This window comes from Sus scrofa, chromosome 3 (assembly GCF_000003025.6).
Source record: "Sus scrofa isolate TJ Tabasco breed Duroc chromosome 3, Sscrofa11.1, whole genome shotgun sequence".
In the NCBI taxonomy this organism is placed as follows: Eukaryota; Metazoa; Chordata; class Mammalia; order Artiodactyla; family Suidae; genus Sus; species Sus scrofa.
Window position 1 is genome coordinate 8,223,760 of NC_010445.4, and position 15,743 is coordinate 8,239,502.

Genomic DNA, 15,743 nt, shown 5'->3' on the forward strand with positions numbered 1-15,743 from the left:
GTGAGCTGGCACTAGGTTCAGGACCAGCCACACACCACTGCATCATTGCAGCCTGCCATGACAAGACCCAGTCTACCCACCAGCAGGCAGGCACAAGCCCTGGGATCTCCTGTGCCCCAGCCCTGCCCCTCAGCAGGCCAACTCCAACTTTGAGACTCTTCAGCCTCTTAGCCCAAGAACCAGGATCCAGCACCACCCACCAGTAGGCTGACACCAACTTCAGGGCCTCCTGGGCCACACCCCCACCCACCAGCAGACTACACCTGCTCTGATCCCATGGACTCTTCAGTCAGCCAGCTGGGGATCCAGGCCCACTTAGCAGGCCAACACCAGCTTTGGGACAGCCTATAACCTGCAGCCAGACAAGTCAGGAACCAGCTCCACACACTAATATACATAAATAATATGTGTGTGTGTGTGTGTGTGTGTGTGTGTGTGTACACACACACAAAGACACACACACAAAGAATGTACATGTATGTGACGTTCTACCTAAAATCAGAAGAATATGCTTTCAGGGGCACATGAAATAGTCTTATGGTTGGATCACATGCTACGCCACAAAACAAGTCTCAGTGTTGTTTTGTTTTTTTAAGGCTGCACCCATGGCATATGGGAGTTCCCAGGCTACAGGTCGAATTGGAGCTGCAGCTGCCAGCCTACAGCGCTGCTCATGGCTGTGCAGGATCCAAGCTACATCTGTGACCACAGCTCACGTCAACACCAGATGCTTAACCCAGTGAGCAGGATACTTAACCCATCCTCATGGGTACTAGTTGGGTTTGTTATGCTGAGCCACAATGGGAATGCCTCAGTAAATTTTTAAAAATTGAAATCATATCAACTATCTTTTCCAACCACAGTGCTGTGAGGTTAGAAGTCGATTGCAAAAAAAACACAAACATGGAGACTAAAGAAATGCTATTAAACAACCAGTGGGTGAGTGAAATAAATCAAAGAAGAAATCAGCCATAACCGTATACATGAAATTGGAAACAACAATCCAACATCCCTGGGATGCAGCAAAAGCAATTCTAAGAGGCAAGTTTATAGTGATATAATCCCACCTCAGGAAATAAAAATCTCAACCTGACCTTACACTTAAAACTAGAAAAAGACTATGCAAAACCCAAAGTTAGTGGGAGGAAAGAAATTAAGATGAGAGCAGAAATAGAAATTTAAAAGCAATAAAAAAGATCAGTGAAACTAAAGGCTGGTTCTTTGAAAAGACAAAATTGATAAAGCTTTAGCCAGACTCAAAGAAAAGAAGGGCTCAAATCAATAAAATCAAACGAAAATGGTAAAGTTACAATCAATGCCACAGAAGAATGATTATGAGATTACCATAGAAACTATATGCCAATAAAATAGCCTAAAACAAATGGACAATATTTGTTTTGGAAATACATAATCTCCCAAGACTGAACCAGGAAGAAATAGAAAATAGGAACAGACCCATGACCACAAATGAAATTGAACTAGTAATTTTAAAAACTCCCATAAACAGGAGTTCCTGCCGTGGCGCCGTGGTTAACGAATCCGACCAGGAACCATGAGGTTGCGGGCTCGGTCCCTGCCCTTGCTCAGTGGGTTAACGATCTGGCGTTGCCGTGAGCTGTGGTGTAGGTTGCAGACGCAGCTCGGATCCCGCGTTGCTGTGGCTCTGGCGTAGGCCGATGACTACAGCTCCGATTCAACCCCTAGCCTGGGAACCTCCATATGCCGTGGGAGCGGCCCAAAGAAATAGCTAAAAAGACAAAAAAAAAAAAAAAAAAAAACTCCCATAAACAAAAGACCAGATGTCTTCATAGATGAGTTCTAACAAACATTTAGAGAAGAGTTAACACCTATCCTCAAACTACTCCAGAAAATTGCAGAGACAGGAATGCTGCTGAACTCATTTTATGGAGCTAAGATCACCCTGATACCAAAAGCAGACAAAGATATCACACACACACAACTACAGGGCAATATCACCGATGAACATAGATACAAAGATTCTCAACAAAATATTAGCAAACTGAATCCAACAATACAGTAAAGGGATTATACACCATGATCAAGTGGGGTTTACCTCAGGGATGCAGGAATGGGTCCGTATCTACAAAATCAGTGTTACACCATATTAACAAAGCATAAAAGTCACGTTATCTAAATAGATGCAGAAAAACACTTGGACAGAATTCAACATGTTTTTACAATATAAACTCCCCATGAAGAGAAAAATACTTTGACGTAATAATAAGGCCTAACATCATAATAGTAAAAAGCTGAATGAATTTCCTTTAAGATGAGAAGCAAGACAAGGATGCCCACTCTCACCACTTTTATTCAACATAGCATTGGAAGTCCTTGCCAAGTTTGCGGCTGGCATGATAAATGACTTTCTATGTATAGGAAATCATAAAGATGCCACAAGAAATCTACTAGAACTCATTGAATTCAGAAAGGCTGTAGGATGGAGTCCCCATTGTGGCTCAGGGGTTAACGAATCTGACTAGGAACCGTGAGGTTCCAGGTTTGATCCCTGGCCCTGCTCAGTGGGTTAAGGATCCAGTGTTGCTGTGAGCTGTGGTGTAGGTCGCAGACGCGGCTTGGATCTGGCATTGCTGTGGCTCTGGCATAGGCTGGCGGCTACAGCTCTAATCAGACCCCAGCCTGGGAACCTCCATATGCTGAAGCAAAAAAAAAAAAAAAAAAAAAAAAAGAAAAAGAAAGGTTGTAGGATACAAAATCAATATACAGAAATGTGCTGCATTTCAATACACTAACTGTCAGAGAAATTAAGGAAATAATCCCATTTGTAATCACATCAAAAAATAAAATTTCTAGGCATTCCCATCGTGGCACGGCGGAATCAAATCTGACTAGTAACCATGGGGTTGTGGGTTCAATCCCTGGCATCGCTCAGTGAGTTAAGGATCCAGCATTGCCATGAGCTGTGGTGGGGGTCGCAGATGCGGCTCAGATCCCACACTGCTGTGGCTATGGCATAGACCAGCAGCTACAGCTCCAGTTAGACCCCTAGCCTGGGAACCTCCATATGCCATAGGCGCAGCCCTAAAAACACGAAAGAAAAAAAAATAAAATTTTTAGGAATAAGTCTACCTAAGAAGATAAAAGACCTGTACTCAGAAGACTGTAAATAAACACTGAATAAAAGAAGTTGAAAACAGCACAAACAAGTGGAAAGATACACCATGCTCTTAGGTTTGAATAATTAATATTGTTTAAATGACCATATTTGCCTAAGGCAATCTGCAGATTCAGTATGGTTGCAATCAAAATACTAAAGGCATTTTCATAGAATAATTCTAAAATCTGTATGAAAACACAAAGACCCCGAATAGCCAAAATACTCTTGAGAAGAACAGAGCTGGAGGTATCACAATCCTTAACTTCAGACCATACTACAAACTATAGTAACCGGCACAAAAATAGACACATTAATCAATGGACATGAGTTGAGAGCGGAGAATAAACCCATTCACTTACAGTCAGTCTACAACAGAGGAGGCAAGGATATACAGTGGGGGAAGAATGTCTTCAATAAGTGGTTCTGGGGAAACTGGACAGTTACATGTAAAAGAATAAAATTAGAACATTTTTAAACTCTAAACATAAGACCAGAAACTAGTTTTCTTGTGGTGCAGCTATTTAAGGATCTGGTGTCGTTGCTGTCTGTGGTTCTGTTTGCTGCTGTGGTACAGGTTTGACCCCTGGCCCAAGAGCTTTCACATGCACCAGGCATGGACAAAACAAAACAAAACACCAATAAGACAGGAACCCATAAAACTCCTAGAAGGAAACAAGCGGAACTGTTTTGGTTTCCTTTTTATAGCCGCGCCTATGGCATATGGAAGTTCCTGGGCCAGGGGTTAAACTGGAGCTGCAGCTGTGGCCTATACCACAGCAACACCAGATTTGAGCCACATCTTTGACCTATGCTGCAGCTTTGTGGCAATGCTGGATGCTTAACCCACTGAGCAAGGCCAGGGGTCAAACCCACACCCTCACAGAGACAATGTCAGATCTTGTCCTTAAGCCACTGAGCCACAAGGGGAACTTGGGCAGAACACTCTTTGATATAAGTTGTAACAGTGTAGTTTTCAGTCTGTTGCCTAAAGCACAGGAAATAAAAGTAAAAGTAAACAAATGGGGCCTATTTAAACCTAAAAGCTTTTGCACAGTAAAAAACTACCATTGACAACATGGAGAACCCACTGAGTGGGAGAAAAATGTTCACAGATGATAAGACTGTTAGTTAAGGGGTTAATATCCAAAATAGATAAACAGCTCATATAACTCAATATAAAAAATGGTTTAAAATGATGGTGTTCCCGTCCTGGTTCAGCAGAAATTAATCTGAATAGTATCTGTGAGGATGCAGGTTTGACCCCTGGCCTCGTTCAGTGGGTTAAGGATCCAGCATTGCTGTGAACTATGCTGTAGGTCCCAGACGTGGCTTGGATCCCACATGGCTGTGGCTGTGGTGTAGGCCGGCGGCTACAGCTCCAATTTGACTCCTAGCCTGGGAACCTCCACATGCTTCAGGTATGGCCCTTTAAAAAAAAAAAAAAAAAAGAGCAGAAAATCTGAATAGACATTTTTCCAAAAAAGATAAGCATTGGCCAACAGGCACCTGAAATGATACTCAACATCACTAATCAAAGAAATTCAAATAAAAGCTGCAGTGAGATACCACCTTATGCCTATCAGAATGGCTATCAAAAAGACCACAAATAACAAATATTGGTGAGGAGGTAGAGGAAAGAGAACCATTGTCGCTGTCGTTGGGAATGAAAATTGGTGCAACAAATTGGTGGAAACAGTCTGGAGGTTCCTCAAAAAACTAAAACTACCATTTGATCTAGCAGTTCCACTCCTGGGCATATATCTAAAGAAAATGAAATACTAATTTGGAAAGATACAAGCTCCCCAGTGTTCATAGCAGCATTATTTGGAATAACCAGGATAGGGAGTCAACCTAAGTGTCCATCAGCAGATGAATGGATAAGGAAGTTCCATATAAGCAATGGAAAACTACTTGGCCATAAAAAAGAATGAAACTTTGTCACTTGCAGCAGCATGGATGGACCAGGAGGGTATTATACTCAGAGAAATAAGTCACAAAGACAAATACTGTAGGTTATCACTTACATGCAGGATCTAACAATAAATGAATGAATAATAACAAAACAGAAACAGAACAAATTAGTGGTTACCAGCGGAGAGAGAAAAGTGTGGAGAGGGACAAGGTAGAAATAGGGAATAAAGAGATACAAACTACTGTGTATCAAATAAGGCTAGAAGGACTTTGCAACACAGGCAATACAGCCAGTATTTTATAATAACTTTCAATGGAGTATAATCTATAAAAATTTTGAATTATTATGCTGTACTCCTGAAACTAATATTGTAACTCAGCTATACAACAGTAACAAAAAATATGGCAAGACTCTTCAATAATGGTTTGGGGACATCTGGCTTCCACCTAAATTGCAAAATAATACCACCTCGTTTAAAATTCTTCATGGGCTAAAAACAAACCCATAGAGTAAGCATAAAAACAAAACTATAAATTATTTTCATAATTTGACCTTCCAAATCCAGAAACAGTGAAAGATTGAAATCCAGAAATAATGAAAGATGGACAGTTTTAACCTCATTGAAAATTAAAATGGGGAGAGAAAGGGGAATGGGCAGGCAGGTGAAGGAGAACAGTGATGTTTTTCTCCTCTTCTGTGTTGCCTGAATCTTACACAGTGAAAACTTACTGGGGACAGGGTGGCTTACAAGACTGAAAAAGTGGAAAACGGTAAGTAGTTAACTTTGTGCCAGGCTTTTCATCCCTTGATCACCAAGTACTGAGCTCCCCTATGTACTTGGAATGTATGGAGGTTGAATAAAAGACAGAGCAGAGCTGCCACCCAGGGCCTGCCCTCTGTGCCGTGGTTGTCCAGGAAGGAAATGGTCGCTGGGGACAGCTTCCTGGAGGGGGTGGGCGTTGACCTGGGCCTTGCACACAGGGAGACTTCCAGTCTTCCAGGCTTGGGAGACAGGAGCGGCAGCCCCCACACCAGGCTGGGCCTCCTTGAAATAGGTAAGCCCTGCCCAGGTCTCCCTGGAGTCGGGAACAGTGGAGGAGGAAGTGGTGAGAGCAGGTCTGAGTCAGGTTTGGCGATTGGTCCACCTGGCCTGAGAGAAGGTTGGAGGTCAAGAGAATGAATGCTCCCTGGACAGGAGCAGTGTCGTTATTAACCTGGAGGGTCTGATTATCCAGGCTCTCAGGTGTGGATGGAGCAACCAAGAATTTACTCAAGAGACCCAGTGGCTTACAGCTGGCACCACAGGATTAAAAGCGATGCTGGGTCAGGGGCACGTGGACAGGGTAGGCCTCGGGGGCCCACAGCCCTGAGGTTGGGCCACCTCTCAGGTCTCACCACACCCTGGACGAGAGTCTTCAACACGGATCTGTGGCTCTAACATTGAGCTCACCAAGCTACTCTCACCCCAGATGCAAGCCCGGCCCAGGATAAGACAGGACCGAAGCACCAGGCTCACTTGTTACTGCTTACAGCAGTGTTCCAGTCGGTTCGCGTTCTGTATGTGAACGAACCAACGAACACAAGAAAGCAACTGAGAGCCGCGCTTGGGGGGGAAAGACAGCTTGAGTCAGCGAGGTGGCTGAGGTTGTGGTGAAACGAGGTCAGGTGGTCAGGATGTGAAGCCTTCAGAGTTTCCTCGTGGCCTGGAGATAAGAGAAGAGCCACAGATGACGACGCCTCTGGCCTGACCAACTGGAAGCCAGCAGCCCTCAGCGGCCGGGGAGGCTGCGGGGGCAGAGGTCCGTTGGGGGCCGTTTGAGGTCAGGCTTCAGGACAAGGTGCTCCGTGGGGCAGCTGGATAGGGGCCTCGGGAGGGAGGCCTGGGCTGGGGGGGTCCACGCAGGACTGGGTGCTGCGGCCGGCAGCTTCAGGTGTCCTCAGCAGGCAAGCGATGGGTCAAGCTACGCCTGGCCCTTTGGCAGCCCCCCTGCTGGTGTCCCCCTGACACACACACACACACCCACCCACACCCACACGTCCTGCTCTTCCCAAATTCTGCCGCCTTCTCCCCCTGCTTCGCGGGGCGAGGCCCGAGGTCAGGGCCTCCTTCCTAAGGGGAAGCCAGGGCCCCTCCCCGCTCCTCCTCAGGGTCCGGCCCACCCAGGGCTGGTTCGGGGACCTGAGCCGCCCACCCTGCTCACACTCAAGTTCGGCATGGGGACAGGGAAAACCTTGTCCCTGTCCCTTTAAGTCTCTTGAGGGAGGGGGTCCTCAGCCTGGGTTCGGCACCCTGAGGGAGACAGAAGGAAGTGGGGCAGGTTCGGCAGTGCTCCCGGGGCCTCCTCGCACACACAGACTTCCTGCGATGAGAACGGAAACCCAGGTGCTGTCCCCACCACGGCAGCCCCCGAGCCTGGCAGGAGGGGAGCCATGGACAGGCCCCGGGCCCTCGGCCTGCTCTTGGCGCTGCTGACTCTCTGCATCACCGCTGGTGAGTGGGGGCCGGAGAGGCCCAAAGACTGCAGGGCGGGGTGGAGACCAGCCCTGGGCCTTAGTGCTATGCCTGTATCCCCCAGGGACTCCTGAGGTGTGGGTGCAAGTTCGGATGGAGGCCACCGAGTCCCTGTCCTTCACTGTCCGCTGTGGATTCCTGGGATCCGGCTCTATCTCCCTGGTGACTGTGAGCTACGGGGGCCCTGATGGTGCCGGAGGGACCAAGCTGGCAGTGCTGCACCCGACATTGGGCACCCAGCACTGGGCCCCAGCCTGCCAGGCCCACTGGGAGACCAGAAGCAGCATTTCCCTCACCCTGGAAGCGTCTGAGGGGAGAAGCTCCAGACACAACACCACCTTTTGCTGCAGATTTACCTCCTTCCCGGAGGGCTCCCAGGAGGCCTGTGGGAACCTCTCCCTCAGCACAGACCAAGGTGGGGCTGGCGAGGAGGGAGGACAGGGAGGGACTTGGGGCACCAGCCACCTGACGGGTTCGTCTCTCTGCGCACAGGGCTCGCTGCTCCTACTCCAGCCCCTGTGCTGCGGGCTGACCTGGCAGGGATCTTGGGGGTCTCCGGGGTCTTTTTCTTCGGCTCCATCTACCTCCTCTACCTCCTGCGTCGACAAAGGCACTGGTGAGACTCGGCCCCTGCGGGACCCAGTCCAAAGCCCCACGGCACTGGGCCGGCCTTGGCTCTGCCTCTGACCTTCCTAACTTTCTCCCAGGTCTGTCACCAAGCTTCAGCCACCCAGACAGAACAGCCCCCAGACACAGAGGCGAGCAAGCGTAAGGATCGGGGGTCATTTTGGAGAGGGGACCAGAGTGGGCTGGGGATCATTTTGGAGAGGGGACCGACCAGAACGGGCTGAGGCCGGGGGCCATGAGGTGGAGCCTGACGCGGGCTTCCTTCCCCAACACCCCTGCAGGCAGCCGGCCAGGCCTCCCTGACTTCTCTCCACGGCCCCTGCGCCACCATCAGCACCAGCTACCTCTGTCCGGCAAGTCTGCACCCGGTCCTCCCGCCCCAGCCACTGCCCAAGTGGGCGACGCTGCCCGCCCACCCGGCACGTCGTCCCCAGAGCCTGGCCCGCTGGGCGCCCCCGCCCGGCTCCGTGCGCAGCAGCTTCGTCTCCATGGAGAACTGGCTCTATGCTCAGGCAGGAACGAGGCCGCTCCACGCCCGTGCCACCCCCAGCCCTCTCCTGGGCCCTCTGGGGCCCAGGGCCACCAAGGAGGACCTAGCGGCTCGCTGAGAAGGACCCAAACCCGGTCCACCTCTCTCGCCTCCCGGGGCTCGGGGACCCCCTTGGGCGCGGTGTCTGCGTCCTGTCTGGGCACAGCGTGTTTTGTCCTTAGGTTTCTAATGTCTACACAACCCGGCCGGGCCCACTTGCGGATGTGGTCAGCACATGTGCCCCTGTGTGCACAAGTGTGCATATGCGAGATGATAAAACCCAGTCCCAGGTTGTTTCCTGTTTTCAAGTCCCCAACGCTTCCAAGTGAGGGTGATAATGAAGTCAACAAAAGTGGTTTCTCTGACCTGGGCCTTGGCTGGGCCTTTTCTTCTCTAGGGGGCAGGTGGGGGTGCGGAGGGGTCGAGTGTGGGCTCGTGTGTGTGTGTGTGTGTGTGTGTGTGTGTGTGTGTGTGTGTGTGTGTGTGTAGAGGTTTGAGAGAGTTTCATCCCCTGGGGGGCGGGAGTCGCCTCGGGAGGGGGAGGGGGAGGGGAGGGGGGTGGAGGGAGGGGAGGGGAGAGAAGGGAGGGGAGGGGACAGGGGGAGGGGAGGGGGTGGAGGGAGAGGAGGGGAGGGGAGGGGACGGGGAGGGAGCCTCAGCACCAGGATCTCGCCTCTGCCCCCTGAAGCGGGAGGGAGGTCCTGGTCCTGCAGACCCTGCTGAAGGACACCAAGTGGGAAGACGGCATTTGGGGGCTGTTGGACCCCAGACAGGATGGTTCATATTCACATCCCTCTGTATCCTAGGACAGTAGCAAGGGCTTATGGGGCTTCTACCCCAGAAAAAAGTTCCTGTGGTCTGACTGGGCATCCCTGTGTCAAGGGCTCCCTGAGGTGGCCTGGGGGTGGGCCCCGATGCCCCCCTCCACAGAGAGGATATTCCTAGGTAGGGGACCCTCCTCGGCTCTCCCAAGTGGCGTCTTCCAGCCCCTCCCCAGTGGTCACACACTGGCTTAGGGAGGCCCGCCCAGAGGCTGTCTAACCACAGAATCTTCCAGAAACTCAGCTTACTACTGCAGCATTGCTCAGACATGGTGCTCCCAGAACCCATCCCCATCCAGCCACCAGCTCTAGGCCACACTCGGGAGAGGGTGAACAGACAGGGCGGGGAGGCGGTTAGGCTCATGAGGCCTGCGCCCCTCAGCCAGTGGTGGCCATCATCCCCCGAGGAGCTCTCAGCACTGGCCTGGTCGGCTCAGTGGTCCCTGCAGGGCCAGAGGTTCAAGGGAGATAAATGGAGGGTGCTATGGAGGTCCCCAAGGAAAGCCAGGGAGATGTCAAGTAAGGTAGGCAGTAGCTGGGGGCCAGGCAGCCTTGGAACCATGTCGAGACCAGGGACAGGAGTGTGGGGGCAGCGGGGCTCAGGGCAGGGCTTGGAGAAAGCCTCACTTCCTTAGGAAGAGACAGTTCATGGGACAAGGGGGGCAGCTCTGAGGGCTCCCAGCCAGGCCGTTGCCCACCATACAGTCAGGGGAGAACCCCCTGGCCCGAGCCATCTCCCACAAGCTCCGGAGGCCACAGCCCAATTTGATCCTGCAGTACATGAAACCTAAATAAATCCTCGGACCCGGGCAATCTCCCCTGCTCCCCAAGTGCCAGGACCAGCAGCACTGAAGGGCCCACACACAGCCCCCAGGAGCAGCATCCAGGCGCCGCTCTCCGAACCCAGTCTTGGGGTCATGCTGTCCTCTTCCTTCATCCAACACGTGGGGAAATGGAGGCCCACGAGGAGAGGGTTTGCCCAAGAGAACAAGACAGAACCCGCCCCAGCAGCTCCACCAGGCATCCAGGACATGCCCTCAGCATCATCTGGCATGAGACTTGGCTCTGAACAGACCTGACTTGGATCCCGGGGGCCGCTCCCTGGCCGTGGAACCCTGAGTGGTTTTCTCGGCCTCCAAGAGGTTCAGGCCTCCACCCTGAGTGGTTCTCGGCTTTGCTCCTCACACAGGGGACGCGAGCCCTGAGGGGAATGTGAAGATCGTCAGCCGGCACCGAGGACTAAGCACCTTGGCATGGAGTGGCGGATTTAGTACTGACCAAAAATACCTACCCCTTGAGGTTGTCATAAGCCCATTTAACAGATGAGGAGCCTGAGCCCAAGACGGCACAGCCAGGGAGGCAGGGGTGTTTTAGGCAGAAAGAGAGGAGACACAGCGCCACTACCCGGGCCCTGGAGACACTCTGCTAGGCTCCCAGCCTCATCTTGCCAGGGGCCGGGAGCGTGGACGCCACCAGGTGGCACCACCAATATGACCATGCAGCCACCTGTGAGGCATCCCAGAAGGTCCCTTTGCAGAAAATGCCAGCCCAGCCGGAGAGAAGAGCATCCTTAGAGGCACCTCAGGGGTGGCTGAGGAAGGACAAGTGCGAGGCACTCCAAGAGGGGTGGTGGTGGGAGCGGTGACGGAGGGGTGACCCACCCAGGAGTCCCACCAGAGTTCAACCCTCCCCAGACCGCCTCAGGACCCTCCCTCCCCAGTGGCCACCCCAACCCCCATCAGCTTCCCCCCCTCACCCCACTGGGGTCCAGCAGCAGGTCCCTGAGAACGCACCCACCCCAACCTTCTGCCCTCAGTGACCCTGGTGCCCTCCTGGAGTCCAGCTTCCACCCACCCTCAGGCTGGCCCCGCGGCCCCACTTCCAGACTGGCCCCACTCCCTAGCCTACCACAGCCCTTCCCAACTCGGGTCCCACCCCGTCCCTGTGGTCCCCAGCTCCCGTCAGCGCCTGCCCCTGGCCCCGGTGGACCGGCACCGCCTCTCCCCTCCCTTCAGCACGCTGGGGCCACTTGTCTCGGCTTTGGACTCTCAGCTTCTGCCGCCTCGCACTGACACGTGGCCATATGGAGCCGTGGACCCTGGGCATCTCGGCCACCCACCCACTGTGTGACCTCAGGCAGCCTGGGGGCCCACAGGGCCTCAGACCCTGGCTGGGTTCACTACAGAGGCTGGGCCACGTCACAGCCTCACCCCTAGTCGGGTCCGGGCACCCCTAGTCAGGTCTGGCCTCAACAGTGAAGAGAAGCGCCTGGGACTTAGCAAGAAGAGAGAGGATCCTGGGTGTCTGAAGGCTCCGCCAGCGGGGCACAGAGAGAAGGGCTGGCCAGGATGAGCTGGGGGCTGGAAGGGGCCAGAGTTGAGCTACGAGAGCCTCCTGCCTCCCTCCTGGTCCCCGGGCCTCTCCCAGGCCTCAAGGGGAGATAACTCCCCGGAGAAAAACCACATGCTGAGCCCCACCCCCAACACAAGGACCCACGAAAGCACAGAATACTAGGTCTGTCGGCCCAGCCATGGGTCGGGGAAGCTTTCCAGCCTCAGGTTTCACTCAAACCCCACTGAGGGGGGCAGTGCTATCTGGAATTTCCAGCTTCACTTCAGTATCTGTCATGGGTCAGAAAGCTGGGCTATTTCCATAAAAGTAAATAAACAGACATCACAAATGTTAAAAAGATCTGGGTGCTCTGAGAAGGAATGGTAGGGCTCCTCTGAGATGACTTTTTCCTGATTTTTTTCTTTTTAGTGGAAAATATATATGTAACATAAAATTTACCAGCGGAATCATTGTTAAGGGGGGAAAAAATGAAATATAATTGGCGAACAGCATTACGGTAGCTCCCGGTGTACTATGTGGTGACGACATTTGCGTACTTGGGTATTAATCGCCGTAAGTCTAGAAACAACCTCTCCAAAGTTATTACAGCGTTATTGCCCATATTCCTTATGCTGCATATTACGTGCCCGTGACTTATTTTATAACTGGAGGTCTGTCACTCAATTCTCTTCACCTATTTTGCCTTCACCACCCCCCTTCTTGTAATCACCTGTTTATTCCCTGTACCTATGAACCTGCTTTCATATTTTCATATTTCATACCATATGACTTGGACTTATTTCACTTAGCATAATACCATCTAGATCCATCCATGTTGTTACAAATGGAAAGATTTCATTTGTGACATGGCTGGGTAATATCCCATTATGGTATATACACACCACATCTGCCTTATCCATTCATCTATCGATGGGCATTTAGGTTGCTTCCGTATCTTAGTTATTGTAAATAGTGATGCAGTGAACACTGGTGTGCATAAACTTTTCTCAAAATTAGTGTTTACTTTCTTTGGGTAAATACCCAGAAATGACATTGTTCTATCATACATGGCAGTTATATTCTTAATTTTTTGAGGAAACTCCACACTGTTTTCCACAGGGGCTGCACCAATTTTACATTCCTACCAAGAGTGTACAAGTGTTCCCTTTTTTCCACATCCTCACCAAAATTGTTATTTGTTGTCTTTTTGGTGACAGCCTTTCTGGCGGGTGAAAGTAAGGTGGTATCTCATTGTGGTTTTGATTTGCAAGGTGACATTTAAAGTAAAACCTGGGAGTTCCTGCTGTGGCCAGTAGGATCCAGCATTGCTGCAGCTGTGGTGTAGGTTGCAGCTGCAGCTTGGATTCAATCCCTGGCCCAGGAATGTTCATATGCCATGGATATGGTGAAAAGAAAAAAATTAAAACCTAAACATAAGTGGAAGGATTGCAGGGAGACCACTCCAGGCAGGAAAAGACATGTACAAATGCCCTCAGGTTAAAAAGAAGTTGCCACTGGCATGGCCCAAGGAAGGTCAGTGTGTTTGAAACAAGGCGCGAGCAGCAGGCAAAGCCCACAGAAGGGATTTGGACTTTATTATGAGGGCAGTTGTCACTCTTGTTGGGTTTTAAGCAGAGAATTCAAGTGATCAGATTTACATGTTATAGAAAATTTACTTTGGTGCTGAGTAGAGAACACTCTGATGAGACAGAGGAAGTAAGAGAAGTAAGAACAATCAGGAAGCCACTGAGAGATGGGGTGTCTTGTAAAATGCAGATGCAAAGAAGTAGATGGATTCAAAATGCATTTTGTAGTTTTAGTTGTTTCTGGCTGTGGGAAGAGGGGATCTGGATGGTCTCAAGGGGAAGCCCAGTTTTCTAGCTTGAACAGCTGGTAGGGGGAGATGCCACTCACTGAGACGCAAGATTGAGAGCAGCGTGTTCCAGGAGAGGGGTGACAAGGGGCCAATAAAAGCTTAAGTTGAGGGAGTTTCCTTCATGGCTCAGCAGTTAACATACCCAACTATGATCCATGGGGACTCAGGTTTCAATCCCTGGCCTTGCCCAGCGGGTTAAGGATCTGGCGTTGCTGCGAGCTGTGGTGTAGGTTGCAGACGTGGCTTGGATTTGGCATTGCTGTGGCTGTGACTGGCAGCTTGGTTCCCATTCGACCCCTAACCTGGAAACTTCCATATGCCATGGGTGCAGCCCTAGAGAATAAAAAAGTCATCTTAAATTGAGATGCCTGAGAACAAACTACATGGAGGCATGGCAGTGCCTCCACAAAGCTCAGGCAGCGTCTTAAGAAGGGACAAGAACTATATGCAAAATAACAAAAAGGGAAATCAAAGTTCTGAATAAATGGAGAGAAATACCATATTTATAGAGCAGAAGGCCATTTTATTTGTTGTGGGTTTTTTTTCCGTTTAGTTCGCTGCCCCGAGGCATATGGAGTTCCTGGGCCAGAGATCAGATCCGAACCACAATTTCGACTTACACCACAGCTGGGGCAACACTGGAGCCCTTTAACCCACTGTGCCCGGGCAAGAATGGAACCTGCATTCAGGCACCACAGAGATGAGGCTGATCCTATTGCTCCACAGCCCGAACTCCAGAAGGCTCATTGTTGAGATTAATTCTCCCAAATGGATCTACAGAATCAAAGCTTTTTTTTTTTTTTTGGTCTTTTTTAGGGCTGCACCCATGGCATGTGGAGGTTCCCAGGCTAGGGGTTCAATTGGAGCTGTAGCTGCCAGCCTAAACCACAGCTACAGCAACTCAGGATCCAAGCTGCACCTGCGACCTACACGGTAGCTCACAACAACACCGGACCCTTAACACACTGAGCAAGGCCAGGGATCGAACCTGCATCTTCATGGATGCTAATCAGATTCATTTCTGCTGAGCCAGAACTCTCAGAATCAAAGAACTCTTAATTGATATTCGCCAAGGCTGCACTGTAGAAACTGACCAGCTGATTTTAAAACTGAGAGGGAAAAACAAAAGTAACTGGAAAAGCCAAAACAATTTTGAAAAAGAACAAAGTTGGAGACCTATACTACTGAATTCAAAATTTATATATAAAGCTAAAATAATCAAGCCAGTGAGGTGTAGGGACAAAGATCAGACGTAGATCAATGGAACGGAATAAAGAGTGCAGAAATAGATCCCTGCACATGCATGTACACACACACACACACACACACACACACACACACACACACACACACACACGGCCCTCTGTGTCTTTAGGTTCTGCATCTGCAGATTTTAATCAATTGCGGATCAAATATATTTGGGGGAAAATTACAGAAAGTTCCAAAAAGCAAAAGTTGAAATAGCCACATACGAGCAGCTGTTTATACAGCACTTATATTTACAAAGATTTCCACGGCATTTACCTTGTATTAGGTATTATAAGCAGAGATGATTTCAAGTGTATGGGAGAGAGGTGGCCAAGATGGGGGAGAAGGGAGACCCTGAATTCTCCTCTTGCCGTGGGTAGGCCAACATTACAACTGCTTCCAGAGCAACTATCTATGACAACGGCCTGAAGACCAGCAGAAAAGATTTTCCTCAACTCCAGATGAAGGAGGATCCTCAGCAAGGAGGGCAGGAGGGGCAGACACACGATACAGTCAGGACCCCCACTCCCAGCTCGGCGACCCACAAACGGAAAGGGGATCACAATCCTGGAGGCCCTCCCCAAGGAGGAGGAGCTCCAACCCCCACATAAGGCTCCCCACTCCCAGAGGGTCTGCCCTGGGCAGACAACCCCTCGAACACCTGACTGTGAAAACAAGCAGGATGATAGAACGCTGCACATCAAATATAATAATTTTATTATTATTATTGCCTCTTTTTAGGGCCACACCA

General features: G+C 50.6%; 1 protein-coding gene across 3 annotated transcripts; it reads left to right on the plus strand.

The window, feature by feature from the left end:
* PVRIG (poliovirus receptor related immunoglobulin domain containing) lies at positions 6,552-9,081 on the plus strand. 3 transcript variants are annotated; one of them, XM_021085659.1, is made up of 6 exons: positions 6,552-6,886; positions 7,404-7,539; positions 7,625-7,975; positions 8,053-8,176; positions 8,268-8,328; positions 8,469-9,081. In XM_021085659.1, the coding sequence occupies exons 2-6, from the start codon at positions 7,479-7,481 to the stop codon at positions 8,793-8,795; spliced, it is 924 nt and encodes a 307-aa protein (XP_020941318.1). In that variant the 5' UTR covers positions 6,552-6,886; positions 7,404-7,478; the 3' UTR covers positions 8,796-9,081.

Bases quoted from the DNA above. Each gene is read 5' to 3' on its own strand.
- PVRIG (XM_021085659.1), top strand. From the start codon at position 7,479: ATGGACAGGCCCCGGGCCCTCGGCCTGCTCTTGGCGCTGCTGACTCTC. The intron at 7,540-7,624 runs GTGAGTGGGGGC...TGTATCCCCCAG, and splicing joins GACTCTCTGCATCACCGCTG to GGACTCCTGAGGTGTGGGTG. The intron at 7,976-8,052 runs GTGGGGCTGGCG...CTCTGCGCACAG, and splicing joins CTCCCTCAGCACAGACCAAG to GGCTCGCTGCTCCTACTCCA.